This window comes from Scyliorhinus torazame, chromosome 1 (assembly GCF_047496885.1).
Source record: "Scyliorhinus torazame isolate Kashiwa2021f chromosome 1, sScyTor2.1, whole genome shotgun sequence".
Lineage (NCBI taxonomy): Eukaryota > Metazoa > Chordata > Chondrichthyes > Carcharhiniformes > Scyliorhinidae > Scyliorhinus > Scyliorhinus torazame.
This window is the reverse complement of record NC_092707.1, coordinates 1,945,534-1,971,954: the sequence shown is the minus strand read 5'-3', so window position 1 is coordinate 1,971,954 and position 26,421 is coordinate 1,945,534. Positions and strand designations below refer to the sequence as shown.

General features: G+C 57.8%; 1 protein-coding gene across 8 annotated transcripts in view; it reads right to left on the bottom strand.

Moving 5' to 3' along the window:
* Positions 1-26,421, bottom strand: part of ncor2 (nuclear receptor corepressor 2) — a 1,088,322-nt gene that overhangs the window by 22,468 nt on the left and 1,039,433 nt on the right. For all 8 annotated transcript variants that reach the window (XM_072510208.1, XM_072510371.1, XM_072510235.1 and 5 more), the window contains 3 exons: positions 25,311-25,445; positions 19,402-19,532; positions 902-955 (listed from right to left, as the gene is read on the bottom strand). In XM_072510208.1, the coding sequence (XP_072366309.1) occupies positions 902-955; positions 19,402-19,532; positions 25,311-25,445 (320 nt within the window). The remainder of the gene's footprint in view (positions 1-901; positions 956-19,401; positions 19,533-25,310; positions 25,446-26,421) is intronic.

Genomic DNA, 26,421 nt, shown 5'->3' with positions numbered 1-26,421 from the left:
TAACGAGTGCAGCATCGTGCTCACATATGCCCCGACGTCCGCCCCCTCCACACCTTCAGGAAGGCCAAGAATCCTCAAGTTGTTCCTCCTTGCGTTATTTTCCAGTGCCTCCAACCTCTCCACAGATCGTTTCTGGTGTGCCTCCTGTATCTCCGACTTCACCACCAGGCCCTGTATGTCGTTTTCATTCTCTGCTGCTTTCGCCTTCACGACCCGAAGCTCCTGCTCCTGGGTCTTTTGTTCCTCTTTCAGCCCTTCAATCGCCTGTAATATCGGGGCCAACAACTCTTTCTTCATTTCCTTTTTTATCTCCTCCAAGCAGCGTTTCAAAAACTCTTGTTGTTCAGGGCCCAATATGAAACTGCCACCTTCCGACGCCATCTTGGTTTCTGCTTGCCTTCCTTGCCGTTGTTCCAAAGGATCCGCTGCAATCCGGCCACTTTCCTCTCCTTTTTCCATCCGTGTCCAGGGGGAACACCCTTCTGGTTTACCGCACGGTGTTTTCAGCCGTTAAAATTGCCGTTGGGGCTCCTATCAAGAGCCCAAAAGTCCGTTTCACAGGGAGCTGCCGAAACGTGCGACTCAGCTGGTCATCGCCGCACCCGGAAGTCCCATAATAAACTTTTATATTAGAAATACCAAATCCCTATATTTTCCTGCAGTCTCTCCCAAAGTGAATCATTCTTTCCGCACAGTCTTAAATAATGCAGATTATTGGTGTTTTAGTCCAGTGTCTGAGTCACTGTGGGGGGGGGGGGGGGGCTGGTCTGGGGTCAGAGTACCCTGAACTGAAAATAATTCTGAGTGAGAAAGTGCAAGAATTCTCTGTTCATTGTCCTGATTGGACAGTTACCGTTGTTGCTCACGGATTAAATCCTTATCTCTGTAACCGAACGCTCACCTGCTGATGGCATGACCGGCATGTTGAATATTTCAGTTCCTGGCTGTCCAACATCTGGAAGAAAGGAAGATTATGATTTAATAAATATCAGACTCAAAATCCAAAATGTTCACATTACCTGTGAAATAAATCAAAGGGAAACAGACACGATGGGCGGGATTCTCCGATCGCCGTAATCACGTTCGGCGATTGGTTGGAGAATCAAACTTCCCGACCAAATCGGGGGCAGCGCCGCTTTCGCGATGTTCTACCCCTCCAAAGTGGCGTACTTGGAGAAGTTCCCGATAGCGTCGATCTCTCATGGTCTCATCCGTCGGGAACTCGGCGTGGCGGCTGACGACTCAGTCCAGCGCCGTCACAGTCGGGGGAGAGCTTTATTAGGGGCAGGGGGCACTGTTGGGGGGGGTGGTTCGGGGCATGCGAGTCGGTCAAAGGAGAGGCACTAATTCACAGGCTGGGTCTGCGAGCAGCCGCCGCCATGCACCACAGTGCAGCCGCCGCCATGTAGCACAGTGCAGCCACCGCCATGTAGCACAGTGCAGCCACCGCCATGCACCACAGTGCAGCCACCGCCATGTAGCACAGTGCAGCCACCGCCATGTAGCACAGTGCAGCCACCGCCATGTAGCACAGTGCAGCCACCGCCATGTAGCACAGCGCAGCCACCGCCATGTAGCACAGTGCAGCCACCGCCATGTAGCACAGTGCAGCCACCGCCATGCACCACAGTGCAGCCACCGCCATGTAGCACAGTGCAGCCACCGCCATGTAGCACAGTGCAGCCACCGCCATGTAGCACAGTGCAGCCACCGCCATGTAGCACAGCGCAGCCACCGCCATGTAGCACAGTGCAGCCACCGCCATGTAGCACAGTGCAGCCACGGCCATGTAGCACAGTGCAGCCGCCACCATGTAGCACAGTGCAGCCACCGCCATGTAGCACAGTGCAGCCACCGCCATGCACCACAGTGCAGCCACCACCATGTAGCACAGTGCAGCCGCCACCATGTAGCACAGTGCAGCCACCGCCATGTAGCACAGTGCAGCCACCGCCATGCACCACAGTGCAGCCGCCACCATGTAGCACAGTGCAGCCGCCACCATGTAGCACAGTGCAGCCACCGCCATGTAGCACAGTGCAGCCACCGCCATGCACCACAGTGCAGCCGCCACCATGTAGCACAGTGCAGCCGCCACCATGTAGCACAGTGCAGCCACCGCCATGTAGCACAGCGCAGCCACCGCCATGTAGCACAGTGCAGCCACCGCCATGTAGCACAGTGCAGCCGCCGCCATGTAGCACAGTGCAGCCACCGCCATGTAGCACAGTGCAGCCACCGCCATGTATCACAGTGCAGCCACCGCCATGTAGCACAGTGCAGCCGCCGCCATGTAGCACAGTGCAGCCGCCGCCATGTAGCACAGTGCAGCCACCGCCATGTAGCACAGTGCAGCCACCGCCATGTAGCACAGTGCAGCCACCGCCATGTAGCACAGTGCAGCCGCCGCCATGTAGCACAGTGCAGCCGCCGCCATGTAGCACAGTGCAGCCACCGCCATGTAGCACAGTGCAGCCGCCACCATGTAGCACAGTGCAGCCACCGCCATGTAGCACAGTGCAGCCACCGCCATGTAGCACAGTGCAGCCACCGCCATGTAGCACAGTGCAGCCGCCACCATGTAGCACAGTGCAGCCACCGCCATGTAGCACAGTGCAGCCACCGCCATGCACCACAGTGCAGCCACCGCCATGCACCACAGTGCAGCCACCGCCATGTAGCACAGTGCAGCCACCGCCATGTAGCACAGCGCAGCCACCGCCATGCACCACAGTGCAGCCACCGCCATGCACCACAGTGCAGCCACCGCCATGCACCACAGTGCAGCCACCGCCATGCACCACAGCGCAGCCACCGCCATGTAGCACAGTGCAGCCACCGCCATGTAGCACAGTGCAGCCACCGCCATGTAGCACAGTGCAGCCACCGCCATGTAGCACAGTGCAGCCGCCGCCATGTAGCACAGTGCAGCCGCCGCCATGTAGCACAGTGCAGCCACCGCCATGTAGCACAGTGCAGCCACCGCCATGTAGCACAGTGCAGCCACCGCCATGCACCACAGTGCAGCCACCACCATGTAGCACAGTGCAGCCACCGCCATGCACCACAGCGCAGCCACCGCCATGTAGCACAGTGCAGCCACCGCCATGCACCACAGTGCAGCCACCACCATGTAGCACAGTGCAGCCACCGCCATGCACCACAGCGCAGCCACCGCCATGTAGCACAGTGCAGCCACCGCCATGCACCACAGCGCAGCCACCGCCATGTAGCACAGTGCAGCCACCGCCATGTAGCACAGTGCAGCCGCCGCCATGTAGCACAGTGCAGCCGCCGCCATGTAGCACAGTGCAGCCGCCGCCATGCACCACAGTGCAGCCACCGCCATGCACCACAGCGCAGCCATCGCCATGTAGCACAGTGCAGCCACCGCCATGTAGCACAGTGCAGCCACCGCCATGTAGCACAGTGCAGCCACCGCCATGTAGCACAGTGCAGCCGCCACCATGTAGCACAGTGCAGCCACCGCCATGTAGCACAGTGCAGCCACCGCCATGCACCACAGCGCAGCCACCGCCATGTAGCACAGTGCAGCCACCGCCATGTAGCACAGTGCAGCCGCCACCATGTAGCACAGTGCAGCCACCGCCATGCACCACAGCGCAGCCACCGCCATGTAGCACAGTGCAGCCACCGCCATGTAGCACAGTGCAGCCACCGCCATGTAGCACAGCGCAGCCACCGCCATGTAGCACAGCGCAGCCACCGCCATGTAGCACAGCGCAGCCACCGCCATGTAGCACAGCGCAGCCACCGCCATGTAGCACAGTGCAGCCACCGCCATGTAGCACAGTGCAGCCACCGCCATGCACCACAGTGCAGCCACCGCCATGTAGCACAGTGCAGCCACCGCCATGTAGCACAGCGCAGCCACCGCCATGTAGCACAGCGCAGCCACCGCCATGCACCACAGTGCAGCCACCGCCATGTAGCACAGTGCAGCCACCGCCATGTAGCACAGTGCAGCCGCCACCATGTAGCACAGCGCAGCCACCGCCATGTAGCACAGTGCAGCCACCGCCATGTAGCACAGTGCAGCCACCGCCATGTAGCACAGTGCAGCCACCGCCATGTAGCACAGTGCAGCCGCCGCCATGTAGCACAGTGCAGCCACCACCATGTAGCACAGTGCAGCCACCACCATGTAGCACAGCGCAGCCACCGCCATGTAGCACAGTGCAGCCACCGCCATGTAGCACAGTGCAGCCACCGCCATGCACCACAGTGCAGCCACCGCCATGTAGCACAGTGCAGCCACCGCCATGTAGCACAGTGCAGCCACCGCCATGTAGCACAGTGCAGCCACCGCCATGTAGCACAGTGCAGCCACCGCCATGTAGCACAGCGCAGCCGCCACCATGTAGCACAGTGCAGCCACCGCCATGTAGCACAGTGCAGCCACCGCCATGTAGCACAGTGCAGCCACCGCCATGTAGCACAGCGCAGCCGCCACCATGTAGCACAGCGCAGCCGCCACCATGTAGCACAGTGCAGCCACCGCCATGTAGCACAGCGCAGCCGCCACCATGTAGCACAGTGCAGCCACCGCCATGTAGCACAGTGCAGCCGCCACCATGTAGCACAGTGCAGCCACCGCCATGTAGCACAGTGCAGCCACCGCCATGTAGCACAGTGCAGCCACCACCATGCACCACAGTGCAGCCACCGCCATGTAGCACAGTGCAGCCGCCGCCATGTAGCACAGTGCAGCCACCGCCATGCACCACAGTGCAGCCACCGCCATGTAGCACAGTGCAGCCACCGCCATGCACCACAGTGCAGCCGCCACCATGTAGCACAGTGCAGCCGCCACCATGTAGCACAGTGCAGCCACCGCCATGTAGCACAGTGCAGCCACCACCATGCACCACAGTGCAGCCACCGCCATGTAGCACAGTGCAGCCACCGCCATGTAGCACAGTGCAGCCACCGCCATGTAGCACAGTGCAGCCACGGCCATGTAGCACAGTGCAGCCACCGCCATGTAGCACAGTGCAGCCGCCACCATGTAGCACAGTGCAGCCACCGCCATGTAGCACAGTGCAGCCACCACCATGCACCACAGTGCAGCCACCGCCATGTAGCACAGTGCAGCCGCCACCATGTAGCACAGTGCAGCCACCGCCATGTAGCACAGTGCAGCCACCGCCATGTAGCACAGTGCAGCCGCCACCATGTAGCACAGCGCAGCCACCGCCATGTAGCACAGTGCAGCCGCCGCCATGTAGCACAGTGCAGCCACCGCCATGTAGCACAGTGCAGCCACCGCCATGTAGCACAGTGCAGCCACCGCCATGCACCACAGTGCAGCCACCGCCATGCACCACAGTGCAGCCGCCACCATGTAGCACAGTGCAGCCACCGCCATGTAGCACAGTGCAGCCACCGCCATGTAGCACAGTGCAGCCACCACCATGCACCACAGTGCAGCCACCGCCATGTAGCACAGTGCAGCCACCGCCATGTAGCACAGTGCAGCCACCGCCATGCACCACAGTGCAGCCACCGCCATGTAGCACAGTGCAGCCGCCACCATGTAGCACAGTGCAGCCACCGCCATGTAGCACAGTGCAGCCACCGCCATGTAGCACAGTGCAGCCGCCACCATGTAGCACAGCGCAGCCACCGCCATGTAGCACAGTGCAGCCGCCGCCATGTAGCACAGTGCAGCCGCCGCCATGTAGCACAGTGCAGCCACCGCCATGTAGCACAGTGCAGCCACCGCCATGTAGCACAGTGCAGCCGCCGCCATGTAGCACAGTGCAGCCACCGCCATGTAGCACAGTGCAGCCGCCGCCATGTAGCACAGTGCAGCCGCCGCCATGTAGCACAGTGCAGCCACCGCCATGTAGCACAGTGCAGCCACCGCCATGTAGCACAGTGCAGCCGCCGCCATGTAGCACAGTGCAGCCACCGCCATGTAGCACAGTGCAGCCACCGCCATGTAGCACAGTGCAGCCACCGCCATGTAGCACAGTGCAGCCGCCGCCATGTAGCACAGTGCAGCCGCCGCCATGTAGCACAGTGCAGCCACCGCCATGTAGCACAGTGCAGCCGCCGCCATGTAGCACAGTGCAGCCGCCGCCATGTAGCACAGTGCAGCCGCCGCCATGTAGCACAGCGCAGCCGCCGCCATGTAGCACAGTGCAGCCGCCGCCATGTAGCACAGTGCAGCCACCGCCATGTAGCACAGTGCAGCCGCCGCCATGTAGCACAGTGCAGCCACCGCCATGTAGCACAGTGCAGCCGCCGCCATGTAGCACAGTGCAGCCGCCGCCATGTAGCACAGCGCAGCCGCCGCCATGTAGCACAGTGCAGCCGCCGCCATGTAGCACAGTGCAGCCGCCGCCATGTAGCACAGTGCAGCCGCCGCCATGTAGCACAGTGCAGCCACCGCCATGTAGCACAGTGCAGCCACCGCCATGTAGCACAGTGCAGCCGCCGCCATGTAGCACAGTGCAGCCGCCGCCATGTAGCACAGTGCAGCCACCGCCATGTAGCACAGTGCAGCCACCGCCATGTAGCACAGTGCAGCCACCGCCATGTAGCACAGTGCAGCCACCGCCATGTAGCACAGTGCAGCCGCCGCCATGTAGCACAGTGCAGCCGCCGCCATGTAGCACAGTGCAGCCACCGCCATGTAGCACAGTGCAGCCGCCGCCATGTAGCACAGTGCAGCCGCCGCCATGTAGCACAGTGCAGCCGCCGCCATGTAGCACAGCGCAGCCGCCGCCATGTAGCACAGTGCAGCCGCCGCCATGTAGCACAGTGCAGCCACCGCCATGTAGCACAGTGCAGCCACCGCCATGTAGCACAGCGCAGCCACCGCCATGCACCACAGTGCAGCCACCGCCATGCACCACAGTGCAGCCGCCGCCATGTAGCACAGTGCAGCCACCGCCATGTAGCACAGTGCAGCCACCGCCATGTAGCACAGTGCAGCCACCGCCATGTAGCACAGTGCAGCCACCGCCATGTAGCACAGTGCAGCCACCGCCATGTAGCACAGTGCAGCCACCGCCATGTAGCACAGTGCAGCCACCGCCATGTAGCACAGTGCAGCCACCACCATGCACCACAGTGCAGCCACCGCCATGCACCACAGTGCAGCCACCGCCATGTAGCACAGTGCAGCCACCGCCATGTAGCACAGCGCAGCCGCCGCCATGTAGCACAGTGCAGCCACCGCCATGTAGCACAGTGCAGCCACTGCCATGTAGCACAGTGCAGCCACCGCCATGTAGCACAGTGCAGCCACCGCCATGTAGCACAGCGCAGCCACCGCCATGCACCACAGTGCAGCCGCCGCCATGTAGCACAGTGCAGCCGCCACCATGTAGCACAGCGCAGCCACCGCCATGTAGCACAGTGCAGCCACCGCCATGTAGCACAGTGCAGCCACCGCCATGTAGCACAGTGCAGCCGCCGCCATGTAGCACAGTGCAGCCACCGCCATGCACCACAGTGCAGCCGCCGCCATGTAGCACAGTGCAGCCACCGCCATGCACCACAGCGCAGCCACCGCCATGTAGCACAGTGCAGCCACCGCCATGTAGCACAGTGCAGCCACCGCCATGTAGCACAGTGCAGCCACCGCCATGCACGACAGCGCAGCCGCCGCCATGCACCACAGTGCAGCCACCGCCATGCACCACAGTGCAGCCACCGCCATGTAGCACAGTGCAGCCACCGCCATGTAGCACAGCGCAGCCGCCGCCATGTAGCACAGTGCAGCCACCGCCATGTAGCACAGTGCAGCCACTGCCATGTAGCACAGTGCAGCCACCGCCATGTAGCACAGTGCAGCCACCGCCATGTAGCACAGCGCAGCCACCGCCATGCACCACAGTGCAGCCGCCGCCATGTAGCACAGTGCAGCCGCCACCATGTAGCACAGCGCAGCCACCGCCATGTAGCACAGTGCAGCCACCGCCATGTAGCACAGTGCAGCCACCGCCATGTAGCACAGTGCAGCCGCCGCCATGTAGCACAGTGCAGCCACCGCCATGCACCACAGTGCAGCCGCCGCCATGTAGCACAGTGCAGCCACCGCCATGCACCACAGCGCAGCCACCGCCATGTAGCACAGTGCAGCCACCGCCATGTAGCACAGTGCAGCCACCGCCATGTAGCACAGTGCAGCCACCGCCATGCACGACAGCGCAGCCGCCGCCATGCACCACAGTGCAGCCACCGCCATGCACCACAGTGCAGCCACCGCCATGTAGCACAGTGCAGCCACCGCCATGTAGCACAGTGCAGCCGCTGCCATGTAGCACAGTGCAGCCACCACCATGTAGCACAGTGCAGCCACCGCCATGTAGCACAGCGCAGCCGCCGCCATGTAGCACAGTGCAGCCACCGCCATGTATCACAGTGCAGCCACCGCCATGTAGCACAGTGCAGCCACCGCCATGCACCACAGTGCAGCCACCACCATGTAGCACAGCGCAGCCGCCGCCATGTAGCACAGTGCAGCCACCGCCATGTAGCACAGTGCAGCCACCGCCATGTAGCACAGTGCAGCCACCGCCATGTAGCACAGCGCAGCCGCCGCCATGTAGCACAGTGCAGCCACCGCCATGTATCACAGTGCAGCCACCGCCATGTAGCACAGTGCAGCCACCGCCATGCACCACAGTGCAGCCACCACCATGTAGCACAGCGCAGCCGCCGCCATGTAGCACAGTGCAGCCACCGCCATGTAGCACAGTGCAGCCACCGCCATGTAGCACAGTGCAGCCACCGCCATGTAGCACAGTGCAGCCACCGCCATGCACCACAGTGCAGCCACCACCATGTAGCACAGCGCAGCCGCCGCCATGTAGCACAGTGCAGCCACCGCCATGTATCACAGCGCAGCCGCCGCCATGTAGCACAGTGCAGCCACCGCCATGTATCACAGTGCAGCCACCGCCATGTATCACAGTGCAGCCACCGCCATGTAGCACAGTGCAGCCACCACCATGTAGCACAGTGCAGCCACCGCCATGCACCACAGTGCAGCCGCCGCCATGTAGCACAGTGCAGCCACCGCCATGCACCACAGTGCAGCCACCGCCATGCACCACAGTGCAGCCACCGCCATGTAGCACAGTGCAGCCACCGCCATGTAGCACAGTGCAGCCGCTGCCATGTAGCACAGTGCAGCCACCACCATGTAGCACAGTGCAGCCACCGCCATGTAGCACAGCGCAGCCGCCGCCATGTAGCACAGTGCAGCCACCGCCATGTATCACAGTGCAGCCACCGCCATGTAGCACAGTGCAGCCACCGCCATGCACCACAGTGCAGCCACCACCATGTAGCACAGCGCAGCCGCCGCCATGTAGCACAGTGCAGCCACCGCCATGTAGCACAGTGCAGCCACCGCCATGTAGCACAGTGCAGCCACCGCCATGTAGCACAGCGCAGCCGCCGCCATGTAGCACAGTGCAGCCACCGCCATGTATCACAGTGCAGCCACCGCCATGTAGCACAGTGCAGCCACCGCCATGCACCACAGTGCAGCCACCACCATGTAGCACAGCGCAGCCGCCGCCATGTAGCACAGTGCAGCCACCGCCATGTAGCACAGTGCAGCCACCGCCATGTAGCACAGTGCAGCCACCGCCATGTAGCACAGCGCAGCCGCCGCCATGTAGCACAGTGCAGCCACCACCATGTAGCACAGCGCAGCCGCCGCCATGTAGCACAGTGCAGCCACCGCCATGTATCACAGCGCAGCCGCCGCCATGTAGCACAGTGCAGCCACCGCCATGTATCACAGTGCAGCCACCGCCATGTATCACAGTGCAGCCACCGCCATGTAGCACAGTGCAGCCACCACCATGTAGCACAGTGCAGCCACCGCCATGCACCACAGTGCAGCCGCCGCCATGTAGCACAGTGCAGCCACCGCCATGCACCACAGTGCAGCCACCACCATGCACCACAGTGCAGCCACCGCCATGTAGCACAGTGCAGCCACCGCCATGTAGCACAGCGCAGCCGCCGCCATGTAGCACAGTGCAGCCACCGCCATGCACCACAGTGCAGCCACCGCCATGCACCACAGTGCAGCCACCGCCATGTAGCACAGCGCAGCCACCGCCATGTAGCACAGCGCAGCCACCGCCATGTAGCACAGCGCAGCCACCGCCATGTAGCACAGCGCAGCCACCACCATGTAGCACAGCGCAGCCACCGCCATGCACCACAGTGCAGCCGCCGCCATGTAGCACAGTGCAGCCACCGCCATGCACCACAGTGCAGCCACCACCATGCACCACAGTGCAGCCACCGCCATGCACCACAGCGCAGCCACCGCCATGCACCACAGTGCAGCCGCTGCCATGTAGCACAGTGCAGCCACCGCCATGCACCACAGTGCAGCCGCCGCCATGTAGCACAGCGCAGCCACCGCCATGCACCACAGTGCAGCCGCCGCCATGTAGCACAGTGCAGCCACCGCCATGCACCACAGTGCAGCCACCGCCATGTAGCACAGTGCAGCCGCCGCCATGTAGCACAGTGCAGCCACCGCCATGTAGCACAGCGCAGCCACCGCCATGTAGCACAGCGCAGCCACCGCCATGCACCACAGTGCAGCCGCCACCATGTAGCACAGTGCAGCCACCGCCATGTAGCACAGTGCAGCCACCGCCATGTAGCACAGCGCAGCCACCGCCATGTAGCACAGTGCAGCCACCGCCATGTAGCACAGTGCAGCCACCGCCATGTAGCACAGTGCAGCCACCGCCATGTAGCACAGTGCAGCCACCGCCATGTAGCACAGCGCAGCCGCCACCATGTAGCACAGTGCAGCCACCGCCATGTAGCACAGCGCAGCCGCCACCATGTAGCACAGTGCAGCCACCGCCATGTAGCACAGTGCAGCCACCGCCATGTAGCACAGTGCAGCCACCGCCATGTAGCACAGCGCAGCCACCGCCATGTAGCACAGTGCAGCCACCGCCATGTAGCACAGTGCAGCCACCGCCATGCACCACAGTGCAGCCGCCGCCATGTAGCACAGTGCAGCCACCACCATGTAGCACAGCGCAGCCACCGCCATGCACCACAGTGCAGCCGCCGCCATGTAGCACAGTGCAGCCACCGCCATGCACCACAGTGCAGCCGCCGCCATGTAGCACAGTGCAGCCACCGCCATGTAGCACAGTGCAGCCACCGCCATGCACCACAGTGCAGCCACCGCCATGCACCACAGTGCAGCCACCGCCATGCACCACAGTGCAGCCGCCGCCATGTAGCACAGTGCAGCCACCGCCATGCACCACAGCGCAGCCGCCACCATGTAGCACAGTGCAGCCACCGCCATGCACCACAGTGCAGCCACCGCCATGCACCACAGTGCAGCCACCGCCATGCACCACAGTGCAGCCACCGCCATGTAGCACAGTGCAGCCACCGCCATGTAGCACAGTGCAGCCGCCGCCATGTAGCACAGTGCAGCCGCCACCATGTAGCACAGCGCAGCCGCCGCCATGTAGCACAGCGCAGCCACCGCCATGTAGCACAGTGCAGCCACCGCCATGTAGCACAGTGCAGCCGCCGCCATGTAGCACAGTGCAGCCACCGCCATGTAGCACAGTGCAGCCACCGCCATGCACCACAGTGCAGCCACCGCCATGTAGCACAGTGCAGCCACCGCCATGCACCACAGTGCAGCCACCGCCATGTAGCACAGTGCAGCCACCGCCATGCACCACAGTGCAGCCACCGCCATGCACCACAGCGCAGCCACCGCCATGCACCACAGCGCAGCCACCGCCATGTAGCACAGTGCAGCCACCGCCATGTAGCACAGTGCAGCCACCGCCATGTAGCACAGTGCAGCCACCGCCATGTAGCACAGCGCAGCCGCCGCCATGTAGCACAGTGCAGCCACCGCCATGTAGCACAGTGCAGCCACCGCCATGTAGCACAGTGCAGCCACCGCCATGTAGCACAGTGCAGCCACCGCCATGTAGCACAGTGCAGCCGCCGCCATGTAGCACAGCGCAGCCGCCGCCATGTAGCACAGTGCAGCCACCGCCATGTAGCACAGTGCAGCCACCACCATGTAGCACAGTGCAGCCACCGCCATGTAGCACAGTGCAGCCGCCACCATGTAGCACAGTGCAGCCGCCGCCATGTAGCACAGCGCAGCCGCCGCCATGTAGCACAGCGCAGCCACCGCCATGTAGCACAGTGCAGCCACCGCCATGTAGCACAGGGCAGCCACCGCCATGTAGCACAGCGCAGCCACCGCCATGTAGCACAGCGCAGCCGCCGCCATGTAGCACAGTGCAGCCACCGCCATGTAGCACAGTGCAGCCACCGCCATGTAGCACAGTGCAGCCACCGCCATGTAGCACAGTGAAGCCGCCGCCATGTAGCACAGTGCAGCCACCGCCATGTAGCACAGTGCAGCCACCGCCATGCACCACAGTGCAGCCGCCGCCATGTAGCACAGTGCAGCCACCGCCATGCACCACAGTGCAGCCGCCGCCATGTAGCACAGTGCAGCCACCGCCATGTAGCACAGTGCAGCCACCGCCATGCACCACAGTGCAGCCACCGCCATGCACCACAGTGCAGCCACCGCCATGCACCACAGTGCAGCCGCCGCCATGTAGCACAGTGCAGCCACCGCCATGCACCACAGCGCAGCCGCCACCATGTAGCACAGTGCAGCCACCGCCATGCACCACAGTGCAGCCACCGCCATGCACCACAGTGCAGCCACCGCCATGCACCACAGTGCAGCCACCGCCATGTAGCACAGTGCAGCCACCGCCATGTAGCACAGTGCAGCCGCCACCATGTAGCACAGCGCAGCCGCCGCCATGTAGCACAGTGCAGCCGCCACCATGTAGCACAGTGCAGCCGCCACCATGTAGCACAGCGCAGCCGCCGCCATGTAGCACAGTGCAGCCGCCACCATGTAGCACAGCGCAGCCACCGCCATGTAGCACAGTGCAGCCGCCGCCATGTAGCACAGTGCAGCCGCCACCATGTAGCACAGCGCAGCCGCCGCCATGTAGCACAGCGCAGCCACCGCCATGTAGCACAGTGCAGCCACCGCCATGTAGCACAGTGCAGCCGCCGCCATGTAGCACAGTGCAGCCACCGCCATGCACCACAGTGCAGCCACCGCCATGCACCACAGCGCAGCCACCGCCATGTAGCACAGTGCAGCCACCGCCATGTAGCACAGTGCAGCCACCGCCATGTAGCACAGTGCAGCCACCGCCATGCACCACAGCGCAGCCACCGCCATGTAGCACAGTGCAGCCACCGCCATGTAGCACAGTGCAGCCACCGCCATGTAGCACAGTGCAGCCACCGCCATGCACCACAGTGCAGCCACCGCCATGTAGCACAGTGCAGCCACCGCCATGTAGCACAGTGCAGCCACCGCCATGTAGCACAGTGCAGCCACCGCCATGCACCACAGCGCAGCCACCGCCATGTAGCACAGTGCAGCCACCGCCATGTAGCACAGTGCAGCCACCGCCATGTAGCACAGTGCAGCCACCGCCATGTAGCACAGTGCAGCCGCCGCCATGTAGCACAGTGCAGCCACCGCCATGCACCACAGTGCAGCCACCGCCATGCACCACAGCGCAGCCACCGCCATGTAGCACAGTGCAGCCACCGCCATGTAGCACAGCGCAGCCACCGCCATGTAGCACAGTGCAGCCGCCGCCATGTAGCACAGTGCAGCCGCCACCATGTAGCACAGCGCAGCCGCCGCCATGTAGCACAGCGCAGCCACCGCCATGTAGCACAGTGCAGCCACCGCCATGTAGCACAGTGCAGCCACCGCCATGTAGCACAGTGCAGCCGCCGCCATGTAGCACAGTGCAGCCACCGCCATGCACCACAGCGCAGCCACCGCCATGTAGCACAGTGCAGCCACCGCCATGTAGCACAGTGCAGCCGCCGCCATGTAGCACAGTGCAGCCACCGCCATGCACCACAGTGCAGCCACCGCCATGCACCACAGCGCAGCCACCGCCATGTAGCACAGTGCAGCCACCGCCATGTAGCACAGTGCAGCCACCGCCATGTAGCACAGTGCAGCCACCGCCATGCACCACAGTGCAGCCACCGCCATGCACCACAGCGCAGCCACCGCCATGCACCACAGCGCAGCCACCGCCATGTAGCACAGTGCAGCCACCGCCATGCACCACAGTGCAGCCACCGCCATGTAGCACAGTGCAGCCACCGCCATGTAGCACAGTGCAGCCACCGCCATGTAGCACAGTGCAGCCACCGCCATGTAGCACAGCGCAGCCGCCGCCATGTAGCACAGTGCAGCCACCGCCATGTAGCACAGTGCAGCCACCGCCATGTAGCACAGTGCAGCCACCGCCATGTAGCACAGTGCAGCCACCGCCATGTAGCACAGTGCAGCCGCCGCCATGTAGCACAGCGCAGCCGCCGCCATGTAGCACAGTGCAGCCACCGCCATGTAGCACAGTGCAGCCACCGCCATGTAGCACAGCGCAGCCACCGCCATGTAGCACAGCGCAGCCACCGCCATGTAGCACAGTGCAGCCACCGCCATGTAGCACAGTGCAGCCACCGCCATGTAGCACAGTGCAGCCACCGCCATGTAGCACAGTGCAGCCACCACCATGTAGCACAGTGCAGCCACCGCCATGTAGCACAGTGCAGCCACCGCCATGTAGCACAGTGCAGCCACCGCCATGTAGCACAGTGCAGCCACCGCCATGTAGCACAGTGCAGCCACCGCCATGTAGCACAGTGCAGCCGCCACCATGTAGCACAGTGCAGCCACCGCCATGTAGCACAGTGCAGCCACCGCCATGTAGCACAGTGCAGCCGCCACCATGTAGCACAGTGCAGCCGCCACCATGTAGCACAGTGCAGCCACCGCCATGTAGCACAGTGCAGCCACGGCCATGTAGCACAGTGCAGCCACCGCCATGTAGCACAGTGCAGCCGCCACCATGTAGCACAGTGCAGCCACCGCCATGTAGCACAGTGCAGCCACCGCCATGTAGCACAGTGCAGCCGCCACCATGTAGCACAGTGCAGCCACCGCCATGTAGCACAGTGCAGCCGCCACCATGTAGCACAGTGCAGCCACCGCCATGTAGCACAGTGCAGCCACCGCCATGCACCACAGTGCAGCCACCGCCATGTAGCACAGTGCAGCCACCGCCATGTAGCACAGTGCAGCCACCGCCATGTAGCACAGCGCAGCCACCGCCATGCACCACAGTGCAGCCACCGCCATGTAGCACAGTGCAGCCACCGCCATGCACCACAGTGCAGCCACCGCCATGTAGCACAGCGCAGCCGCCACCATGCACCACAGTGCAGCCGCCACCATGAATCTCCTCTGCACACCCTCCAGTGCCAGTACGTCCTTTCTCAAGTAAGGAGACCAAAACTGAACACAATACTCCAGGTGTGGCCTCACTAACACCTTATACAATTGCAGCAGAACCTCCCCAGTCTTAAACTCCATCCCTCTAGCAATGAAGGACAAAATTCCATTTGCCTTCTTAATCACCTGTTGCACCTGTAAACCAACTTTCTGCGACTCATGCACTAGCACACCCAGGTCCCTCTGCACAGCAGCATGTTTTAATATTTTATCATTTAAATAATAATCCCTTTTGCTGTTATTCCTACCAAAATGGATAACCTCACATTTGTCAACATTGTATTCCATCTGCCAGAGCCTAGCCCATTCACTTAGCCTATCCAAATCACTCTGATGACTTCCAGTATCCTCTGCACTTTTTGGTTTACCACTCATCTTAGTGTCGTCTGCAAACTTGGACACATTGCCCTTGGTCCCCAACTCCAAATCATCTATGTAAATTGTGAACAATTGTGGGCCCAACACTGATCCCTGAGGGACACCACTAGCTACTGATTGCCAACCAGAGAAACACTCATTAATCCCCACTCTTTGCTTTCTATTAATTAACCAATCCTCGATCCATGCTACTACTTTCCCCTTAATGCCATGCATCTTTATCTTATGCAGCAACCTTTTGTGTGGCACCTTGTCAAAGGCTTTCTGGAAATCCAGATATACCACATCCATTGGCTCCCCGTTATCTACCGCACTGGTAATGTCCTCAAAAAATTCGACTAAATTAGTTAGGCACGACCTGTCCTTTGTGAACCCATGCTGCGTCTGTCCAATGGGACAATTTCCATCCAGATGCCTCGTGTGTTCACGGGGAGAGGGTGTGTTCACGGGGCGAGGGTGTGATCACGGGGAGAGGGTGTGTTCATGGGGAGAGGGTGTGTTCACGGGGAGAGGGTGTGTTCATGGGGAGCGAGTGTGTTCATGGGGAGAGGGTGTGAGCAAGTGGAGTGAGTGTGTTCACGGGGAGAGGGTGTGATCACGGGGAGCGAGTGTGATCACGGGGAGAGGGTGTGTTCATGGGGAGCGAGTGTGTTCATGGGGAGCGAGTGTGTTCACGGGGAGAGGGTGTGTTCACGGGGAGAGGGTGTGTTCATGGGGAGCGAGTGTGTTCATGGGGAGCGAGTGTGTTCATGGGGAGAGGGTGTGTTCACGGGGAGAGTGTGTGTTCACGGGGAGAGGGTGTGTTCATGGGGAGCGAGTGTGTTCATGGGGAGCGAGTGTGTTCATGGGGAGAGGGTGTGTTCACGGGGAGAGTGTGTGTTCACGGGGAGAGGGTGTGAGCAAGTGGAGTGAGTGTGTTCACGGGGTGAGGGTGTGATCACGGGGAGCGAGTGTGATCACGGGGAGAGGGTGTGTTCATGGGGAGCGAGTGTGTTCATGGGGAGTGAGTGTGTTCATGGGGAGCGAGTGTGTTCATGGGGAGAGGGTGTGTTCATGGGGAGAGGGTGTGTTCATGGGGAGTGAGTGTGTTCACGGGGAGAGGGTGTGTTCATGGGGAGTGAGTGTGTTCATGGGGAGCGAGTGTGTTCACGGGGAGAGGGTGTGTTCATGGGGAGCGAGTGTGTTCATGGGGAGAGGGTGTGTTCACGGGGAGAGTGTGTGTTCACAGGGAGAGGGTGTGTTAGAACAAAGAACAAAGAACAAAGAACAAAGAACAAAGAAATGTACAGCACAGGAACAGGCCCTTCGGCCCTCCAAGCCCGAGTCGACCATGCTGCCCGACTAAACTACAATCTTCTACACTTCTTGGGGAGAAGAAACGGATGGTCGTGGATTATAGCCAGACCATAAACCGATTCATGCAGCTTGATGTGTACCCCCTTCCTCGCATCGCGGAAATGGTAAATCGGATCGCCCAATACCGAGTATTTTCCACAGTCGACCTCAAATCTGCCTACCACCAGCTCCCCATCCGACCAAAAGACCGCCTCTATACTGCCTTCGAAGCAGCCGGCCGGCTCTTCCACTTCCTCAGGGTCCCCTTTGGTGTCACAAATGGGGTCTCCGTCTTTCAAAGGGCGATGGATCAAATGGTGGACCAGTACGGTTTGCGGGCTACATACCCGTACTTGGACAATGTCACCATCTGCAGCCATGATCAGCAGGACCATGACGCTAACCTCGAAAAGTTCCTCCAGACCGCCCGAGCCCTTAACCTGACCTATAATGAGGAAAAATGCGTTTTCCACACAACCCGGCTGGCCATCCTCGGCTATGTCACGCAAAACGGGGTCCTAGGTCCCGACCCCGACCGCATGCGCCCCCTTAAGGAACTCCCTCTCCCCCGCAGCCTCAAGGCCCTCAAACGGTGCTTGGGGCTTTTCTCCTATTACGCCCAGTGGGTCCCCAAGTATGCGGACAAAGCCCGCCCACTCCTAAAGACCACCACTTTTCCCCTCTCGGCCGAGGCTCAATTGGCCTTCAAACGCATCAAGGCCGATATCATCAAGGCCGCCATGCACGCGGTGGACGAAACTATCCCCTTCCAGCTAGAGAGCGATGCATCAGACATCTCCCTGGCTGCTACCCTCAATCAAGGAGGCAGACCAGTAGCATTCTTCTCCTGGACCCTCACCGCCTCCGAGATTTGACACTCTGCAGTCGAAAAGGAGGCACAAGCCATTGTGGAGGCTGTGCGGTGCTGGAGACACTACCTAGCCGGTAGGAGGTTCACTCTCGTCACCGACCAACGGTCGGTCGCCTATATGTTCGATAACACGCAACGGGGCAAAGTAAAAAACGATAACATTTTGAGGTGGAGGATCGAACTCTCCACCTACACGTACGATATCAAGTATCGTCCAGGGGAGCTCAACGAGCCCCCAGATGCCCTGTCCCGCGGCACATGCGCCAACGCGCAGGAGGACCGCCTGCAAGCCATCCACAATGACCTCTGCCACCCGGGGGTTACCCGGCTCGTCCATTTCATCAAGTCCCGCAACCTACCTTACTCAACCAAGGAGGCCCAGGCCATGGTCAGGGCCTGCCAGGTCTGTGCGGAGTGCAAACCGCACTTCTATCGGCCAGACAAGGTTCGGCTCGTGAAGGCCTCGGGCCCCTTTGAGCGACTGAGCGTGGACTTCAAGGGGCCCCTCCCGTCCACCAATCGTAATGCGTATTTCCTCACCGTTATCGATGAGTTCTCCCGCTTCCCATTCGCCATTCCCTGCCCCGACATGACCTCAGCCACGGTGATTAAGGCACTGCACAGCATCTTCACCCTGTTCGGTTTCCCTGCTTATATCCACAGCGACCGGGGTACATCGTTCATGAGCGATGAACTGCGTCAGTATCTGCTCAGCAAAGGCATCGCCCCGAGCAGAACGACTAGTTATAACCCATGGGGAAACGGGCAGGTGGAGAGGGAGAACGCGACCGTGTGGAAGGCTGTCCTTCTGGCCCTGCGGTCGAGAGGTCTCCCAACCACCCGCTGGCAGGAGGTCCTACCCGATGCCCTACACTCCATTAGGTCGCTCCTCTGCACGGCCACGAATGAGACCCCTCACAACCGATTGTTTGTCTTCCCCAGGAAGTCTACCTCCGGGGTCTCGCTTCCACCTTGGCTGACGGCTCTGGGACCTGTTCTTCTCCGGAGGCACACGAGGAGCCATAAAACGGACCCCGTGGTCGAAAAGGTCCGGCTGCTCCACGCCAACTCCAGTTACACCTACGTCGAGTACCCCAACGGCAGGCAAGATACGGTTTCCTTCCGGGATCTGGCAGCCGCTGGATTCCCCACGACAGACGCCCCTTCCCACGCCGCCCCCCTGCAGGACCCGGCGCCCCCTACAACACACCCCCTCCCATTGTCACAATCGTCCCTGGGAGGGCCAATGGTTCTGTTCCTCTATGCTGTCGGCCGCAGACATGTGTCAATTGCTAAATGTGGGATCTCTGGTGAGTCCATCAGTTATGTTTTGCTGGGTCTGGTTAATTTACCCATTACCCGCGAATCTGACTGCATTCCCACTCACCGTCGCTGACTGCTGTTAACTTCTGAATGATTTCCTGCTTTTTGGATTTGACCATGTGTGATGTGCTCTCCGTTAACTTGCTGAAGAAGGCGGGTGCCTGACTTCCGTTCCCTGGAGATTGCGATTCCCTCCTGTCAATACAGCACTCAATTACCATCCTCATTAAACATCAGGTCAGAATTCCCAGCAGGAGTGGTCACTCCGCCTCCAACCTACTCAACGCTCCCCATTCTCTTGTAGATCAACAATCTGTCTCAGTCAGCCGGGAATATATTTAATGGCCCAGTCTTGGTGGAAGAGAATATTCCAAAAACGATTCACCCTCTGACATCACGGACGGCAGCTTTCCAACATCCTGCCATTCACACCTCCTCTAGCCACCTTTGTTTCTGTCCTCAGATCACTTTGTCCTTTGACCCTTGACCACCTGATCGCTCCTGTCTTCACCCTATCACAGACCTTCCCTTTTGCCCTTTGACCACCCGTCTCGGGTTGAAATGTTCACTGCCTCTCCCTCCACAGACACTGTCCGGTCTACGAGGAGTCCCAGAGCTTTCTGCTTTTAATTCACATCTCCAGAATACTGCCGCTGTGACAAATTAACTGGCTAGTTTACTAATTTGTTATCTGGTTATTTAACTGGTTAGTTAACCCATTAGTTATCTGGTTAGTTAACTGGCTAGTTATCTGGTTATTTAACTGGTTAGTTAACTGGTTAGCTAACTGTTTAGTTATCTGGTTAGTTATGTGGTTATTTAGCTGGTTATTTAACTGGTTAGTTATGTGGTTATTTATCTTGTTAGTTATCTGGTTAGTTATCTGGTTATTTAACTGGTTAGTTATCTGGTTATTCAATTGGTTAGGGTTAACTGGCTATTTATTCCACTTTGTTTATTGGATCTTGCTCTGCATACAATGAGTTGCCATGTTTACCCAATGCACCAATAAAAACCCAGAATAAAAAGCTGCTCATCAGTTGTCCTCTAGTGTGTATTCTGATTGGCTGTCCCTAGTGTGTATTCTGATTGGCTGTCCCTAGTGTGTATTCTGATTGGCTGTCCCTAGTGTGTATTCTGATTGGCTGTCCCTAGTGTGTATTCTGATTGGCTGTCCCTAGTGTGTATTCTGATTGGCTGTCCCTAGTGTGTATTCTGATTGGCTGTCCCTAGTGTGTATTCTGATTGGCTGTCCCTAGTGTGTATTCTGATTGGCTGTCCCGAGTGCGTATTCTGATTGGCTGTTCCGAGTGCGTATTCTGATTGGCTGTTCCGAGTGCGTATTCTGATTGGCTGTCCCTAGTGTGTATTCTGATTGGCTGTCCCTAGTGTGTATTCTGATTGGCTGTCCCTAGTGTGTATTCTGATTGGCTGTCCCGAGTGCGTATTCTGATTGGCTGTTCCTATTGCGTATTCTGATTGGCTGTTCCGAGTGCGTATTCTGATTGGCTGTCCCTAGTGCTTATTCTGATTGGCTGTTCCTATTGCGTATTCTGATTGGCTGTTCCGAGTGCGTATTCTGATTGGCTGTCCCTAGTGCGTATTCTGATTGGCTGTCCCTAGTGCGTATTCTGATTGACTGTTCCTATTGCGTATTCTGATTGTTGGCTGTTCCGAGTGCATATTCTGATTGGCTGTTCCGAGTGTGTATTCTGATTGGCTCTTCCAATATGTAGCAAAGATGAAAAGTACAGCACAGGAACAGGCCCTTCGGCCCTCCAAGCTCGTGCCGACCATGCTGCCCGACTAAACTACAATCTTCTACACTTCCTGGGTCTGTATCCCTCTATTCCCATCCTATTCATATATTTGTCAAGGTGCCCCTTAAACGTCACTATCGTCCCTGCTTCCACCACCTCCTCCGGTAGTGAGTTCCAGGCACCCACTACCCTCTGTGTAAAAAACTTGCCTCGTACATCTACTCTAAACCTTGCCCCTCACACCTTAAACCTATGCTCCCTAGTAATTGACCCCTCTACCCCGGGGAAAAGCCTCTGACTATCCACTCTGTCCATGCCTCTCATTATTTTGTAAATAGTGCTCTAAATGTTTAATTGGTGCGGAGCAGTGTCGAGTTTCCCACCTGGTGTCTAGTCAGGCGGGAGTTTGGGGCAGTGGGGAACAAGGGGCGCGATTCTGCGACCCCCCACCGGGTCTGAGAATCGCCGGGGGCCAGCGTGAATCCCACCCCCGCCGTGTCCCGAATTCGCCGCTAACGGAGATTCGGCGGGGGCGGGAATCGTGCCGCGCCGGTCGCCGGAAATCCCCCGGCGATTCTCCGGCCCGCGATGGGCCGAAGTCCCGCCGCTGTCCGCCCACGCCAGCCGGCATGGATGAACCGCCTTTGGGACGGCGGGGCACGGCGGCGTGGGCGGGCTCCGGGGTCCTGGGGGGGGGCGCGGGGCGATCTGGCCCCGGGGGGGGCCCCACGGTGGCCTGGCCCGCGATCGGGGCCCACCGATCCACGGGCGGGCCTGTGCCGTGGGGGCACTCTTTTCATAAGAACATAACAACTAGGAGCAGGAGTCGGCCATCTGGCCCCTCGAGCCTGCTCCACCATTCAATGAGATCATGGCTGATCTTTTGTGGACTCAGCTCCACTTTCCGGCCCGAATACCATAACCCTTAATCCCTTTATTCTTCAAAAAACTATCTATCTTTATCTTAAAAACATTTCATGAAGGAGCCTCTACTGCTTCAATGGGCAAGGAATTCCATAGATTCACAACCCTTTGGGTGAAGAAGTTTCTCCTAAACTCAGTCCTAAATCTACTTCCCCTTATTTTGAGGCTATGCCCCCTAGTTCTGCTTTCCCCGACCAGTGGAAACAACCTGCCCGCATCTATCCTATCTATTCCCTTCATAATTTTATATGTTTCAATAAGACCCCTCCGCATCCTTCTAAACTCCAATGAGTACAGTCCCAGTCTACTCAACCTCTCGTCATGATCTAATCCCCTCAACTCTGGGATCAACCTAGTGAATCTCCTCTGCACTCCCTCCAGTGCCAATATGTCCTTTCTCAGGTAAGGAGACCAAAACTGAACACAATACTCCAGATGTGGCCTCACCAACACCTTATACAATTGCAGCATAACCTCACTAGTCTTGAACTCCATCCCTCTAGCAATGAAAGACAAAACTCGATTAGCCTTCTTAATCACCTGTTGCACCTGCACACCAACTTTTTGCGACTCGTGCACCAGCACACCCAGGTCCCTCTGCACAGCAGCATGTTTTAACATCTTACCGTTTAAATAATAATCCATTCTGCTCTTATTCCTCCCAAAATGGATAGCCTCACACTTGGCAACATTGAATTCCATCTGCCAGACCCTAGCCCATTCACCTAACCTATCCAAATCCTTCTGCAGACTTCCGGTATCCTCTGCACTTTTTGCTTTACCACTCATCTTAGTGTCGTCTGCAAACTTTGACACATTGCACTTGGTCCCCAACTCCAAATCGTCTATGTAAATTGTGAACAACTGCGGGCCCAACACTGATCCTTGAGGGACCCCACTAGTTACAGGTTGCCAACCAGAGAAACACCCATTTATCCCCACTCTCTGCTTTCTGTTAGTTAACCAATCCTCTACCCATGCTACCACTTTACCCTCAATGCCATGCATCTTTAGTTTATGCAGCAACCTTTTGTGTGGCACCTTGTCAAAAGCTTTCTGGAAATCCAGATATACCACATCCATTGGCCCCCCGTTATCTACTGCACTGGTAACGTCCTCAAAAAATTCTACCAAATTAGTCAGACACGACCTACCCTTTGTGAACCCATGCTGCGTCTGCCCAATGGGACAATTTCCCTCCAGGTGCCCCGCTATTTCCTCCTTAATGATAGATTCCAGCATTTTCCCTACAACCGAAGTTAAGCTTACCGGCCTATAATTACCCGCTTTCTGCCGACCTCCTTTTTTAAACAGTGGTGTCACGTTTGCTACTTTCCAATCCTCTGGGACCACCCCAAAGTCTAGTGAATTTTGATAAATTATCACTAGTGCGTTTACAATTTCCCTAGCCATCTCTTTTAACACTCTGGGATGCATCCCATCAGGGCCAGGAGACTTGTCTACCTTTAGCCCCATTAGCTTGCCCAATACTGCCTCCTTAGTGATAACAATCATCTCAAGGTCCTCACCTATCATATCTTTATTTCCATCAGTCACTGGCATGTTATTTGTGTCCTCCACTGTGAAGACTGACCCAAAAAACCTGTTCAGCTCCTCAGCCATTTCCCCGTCTCCTATTATTAAATCTCCCTTCTCATCTTCCAAAGAACCAATATTTACCTTAGCCACTCTTTTTTGTCTTATATATTTGTAGAAGCTTTTACTATCTGCTTTTATGTTCTGAGCCAGTTTACTTTCATAGTCTACCTTACTCTTCTTTATGGCTTTTTTAGTAGCTTTCTGTTGTCCCCTAAAGACTTCCCAGTCCTCTAGTCTCCCACTAATTTTTGCCACTTTGTATGTTTTTTCCTTCAATTTGATACTCTCCCTCGCCTCCTTAGATATCCACGGTCGATTTTTCCCCTTTCTACCGTCTTTCTTTTTTGTCGGTATGAACCTTTCCTGAACACTGTGAAAGATCGCTCGGAAGGTTCTCCACTGTTCCTCAACTGCTTCACCATGAAGTCTTTGCTCCCAGTCTACCTTAGCTAGTGTTTCTCTCATCCCATTGTAATCGCCTTTGTTTAAGCACAAAACACTAGTGTTTGATTTTACCTTGTCATTCTCCAACTGTATTTTAAATTCCACCATATTGTGATCGCTCCTTCCAAGAGGATCCTGAACTATGAGATCATTAATCAATCCTGCCTCATTACACAGGACCAGATCTAGGACCGCTTGTTCCCTTGTAGGTTCCATTACATACTGTTCCAGGAAATTATCCTGGGCACATTCTATAAACTCCTCCTCAAGGCTGCCTTTACCAACCTGGTTAAACCAATCGATATGCAGATTAAAATCTCCCATGATAACTGCTGTACCATTTCTACATGCATCCGTTATTTCTTTGCTTATTGCCTGCCCTACCATCCTGTTACTATTTGGTGGCCTATAGACTACTCCTATCAGTGACCTTTTCGCCTTACTATTCCTGATTTCCACCCAAATTGATTCAACCTTGTCCTTCATAGCACCAATATCATCCCTTACTATTGCCCGGATGCCATCCTTAAACAACAAAGCTACACCACCGCCCTTACCGTCCATTCTATCCTTTCGTATAGTTTGATACCCTTGGATATTTAACTCCCAGTCGTGACCATCTTTTAACCATGTTTCAGTAATGGCCACTAAATCATAGTCATTCACGATGATTTGTGCATTCAACTCATTCACCTTATTCCGTATACTACGAGCATTCAGGTAAAGTACACTTATGCTGTTTTTTATGTCTTTGTTATGAATCCTAACACCTTGATCAGTAACTTTTCGCAATTTATTTTTCCTCTTACCCTTTCCTTCCGCCTTCGCCACGGTCTCCACTATGGCGGAGGCGGAAGAGACCCCCTCCACTGCGCATGCGCGGGATGCCGTGAGCGGCCGCTGACGCACCCGCGCATGCACTGCATGGCAAAGTCATTTCCGCGCCAGCTGGTGGGGCACCAAAGGCCTTTCCCGCCAGCTGGCGGGGCGGAAATCAGTCCGGCGCGGACCTAGCCCCTCACGGTGAGGGCTCGGCACCTCAAGATGCGGAGAATTTCGCACCTTTGGGTCGGCGCGATGCCGGACTGATTCACACCGTTTGTGGCGCCGGTCGGCGGACATCGCACCGATTTCGGAGAATCCCGCCCCAGGTGCCTATGTCTTTGTGAGCCCAGTTAATCAGGGCCTGCTTCATGTGGACTGTCCATATGTGTCAGAAAGTTCACTCAGAAACAATGCTCAATACCTTTGCTCAGGCTCCAGGTCACTGTACTGTGCAGCTACGGTGAAACTCTTCGACACTTCTTGGTGTCTTATACTCGGTCCTGGGGAAACTGCCTCAATCAGATCTCCTGATCCACACCCAGGGGAGCTTGCTGACCTGGAGATCAGAGAGTTTATCAACTTGTTGTTCTTTCCAATTACATTGCCAATTAAAAGATTCCTCAAAGAGCGGAGAGATTTTGTGAAATAACACAACAGCAGCGTGAGATAAGACTGAGGAATATTAAACATCTGGAACCCAGGCTTAAGGTAATCTAATCTGAATCATCTCACCAAGCCAGGGTGACGCTGCAGAAACAGAATAAACAGCAGTTAAATCAAGAGGGGTCTGATTATTTTCATCGTGAATGGAGATATTTTGGTTGGATTATTCAATCCTATGAGTTCAGACCTGGGTGAATCCAGGAGTCGTCATTCACTATCTCCTCACGCTGAAGGACCAGGTTTATCCGAGTGAGTTCTGTCTGACGACAGGGGTTATCCTCGGGTTACAAGTGGCTCCATCCCGAGAGCACCTTCTGATCCCGAAGCAGGGGCACCCCCCCCAGTAACTCAACAATGAACAATACAGCACAGGAACAGGCCCTTCGGCCCTCCAAGCCTGCGCCGATCGCGTGTCCTATCCAGACCAACCTCCTGTATCCTTCTGTACCCTGTCTGTTCATGTGTCTATCCAGATAAGTCTCAACGGTCGCTAACGTATCTGCCTCACCCACCTCACTTGGCCGAGCATTCCAGGCCACCACCTCGGTGTAAAAAATATACCCCGCACATCTCCACTGGACCTTTCCCCCCTCACCTTGAACCTGTGCCCCCCTGTAATTGTCATTCCCGCCCTGGGAAAAAGCCTCCAACTGTTCACCCTATCTGTACCCCTCATAATCTTATAAACTTCTATCAGGTCGCCCCTCAGCCTCCGTCTCTCTAGGGAGAACAATCCCAGTTTATTCAGCCTCTCCTCATCGCTAATACCCTCCAAACCAGGCAACATCCTGGTAACCCTTTTCTGCACTCTCTCCAAAGCCTCCACATCCTTCTGGTAGTGCGGTGACCAGAATTGGACACAGTATTCC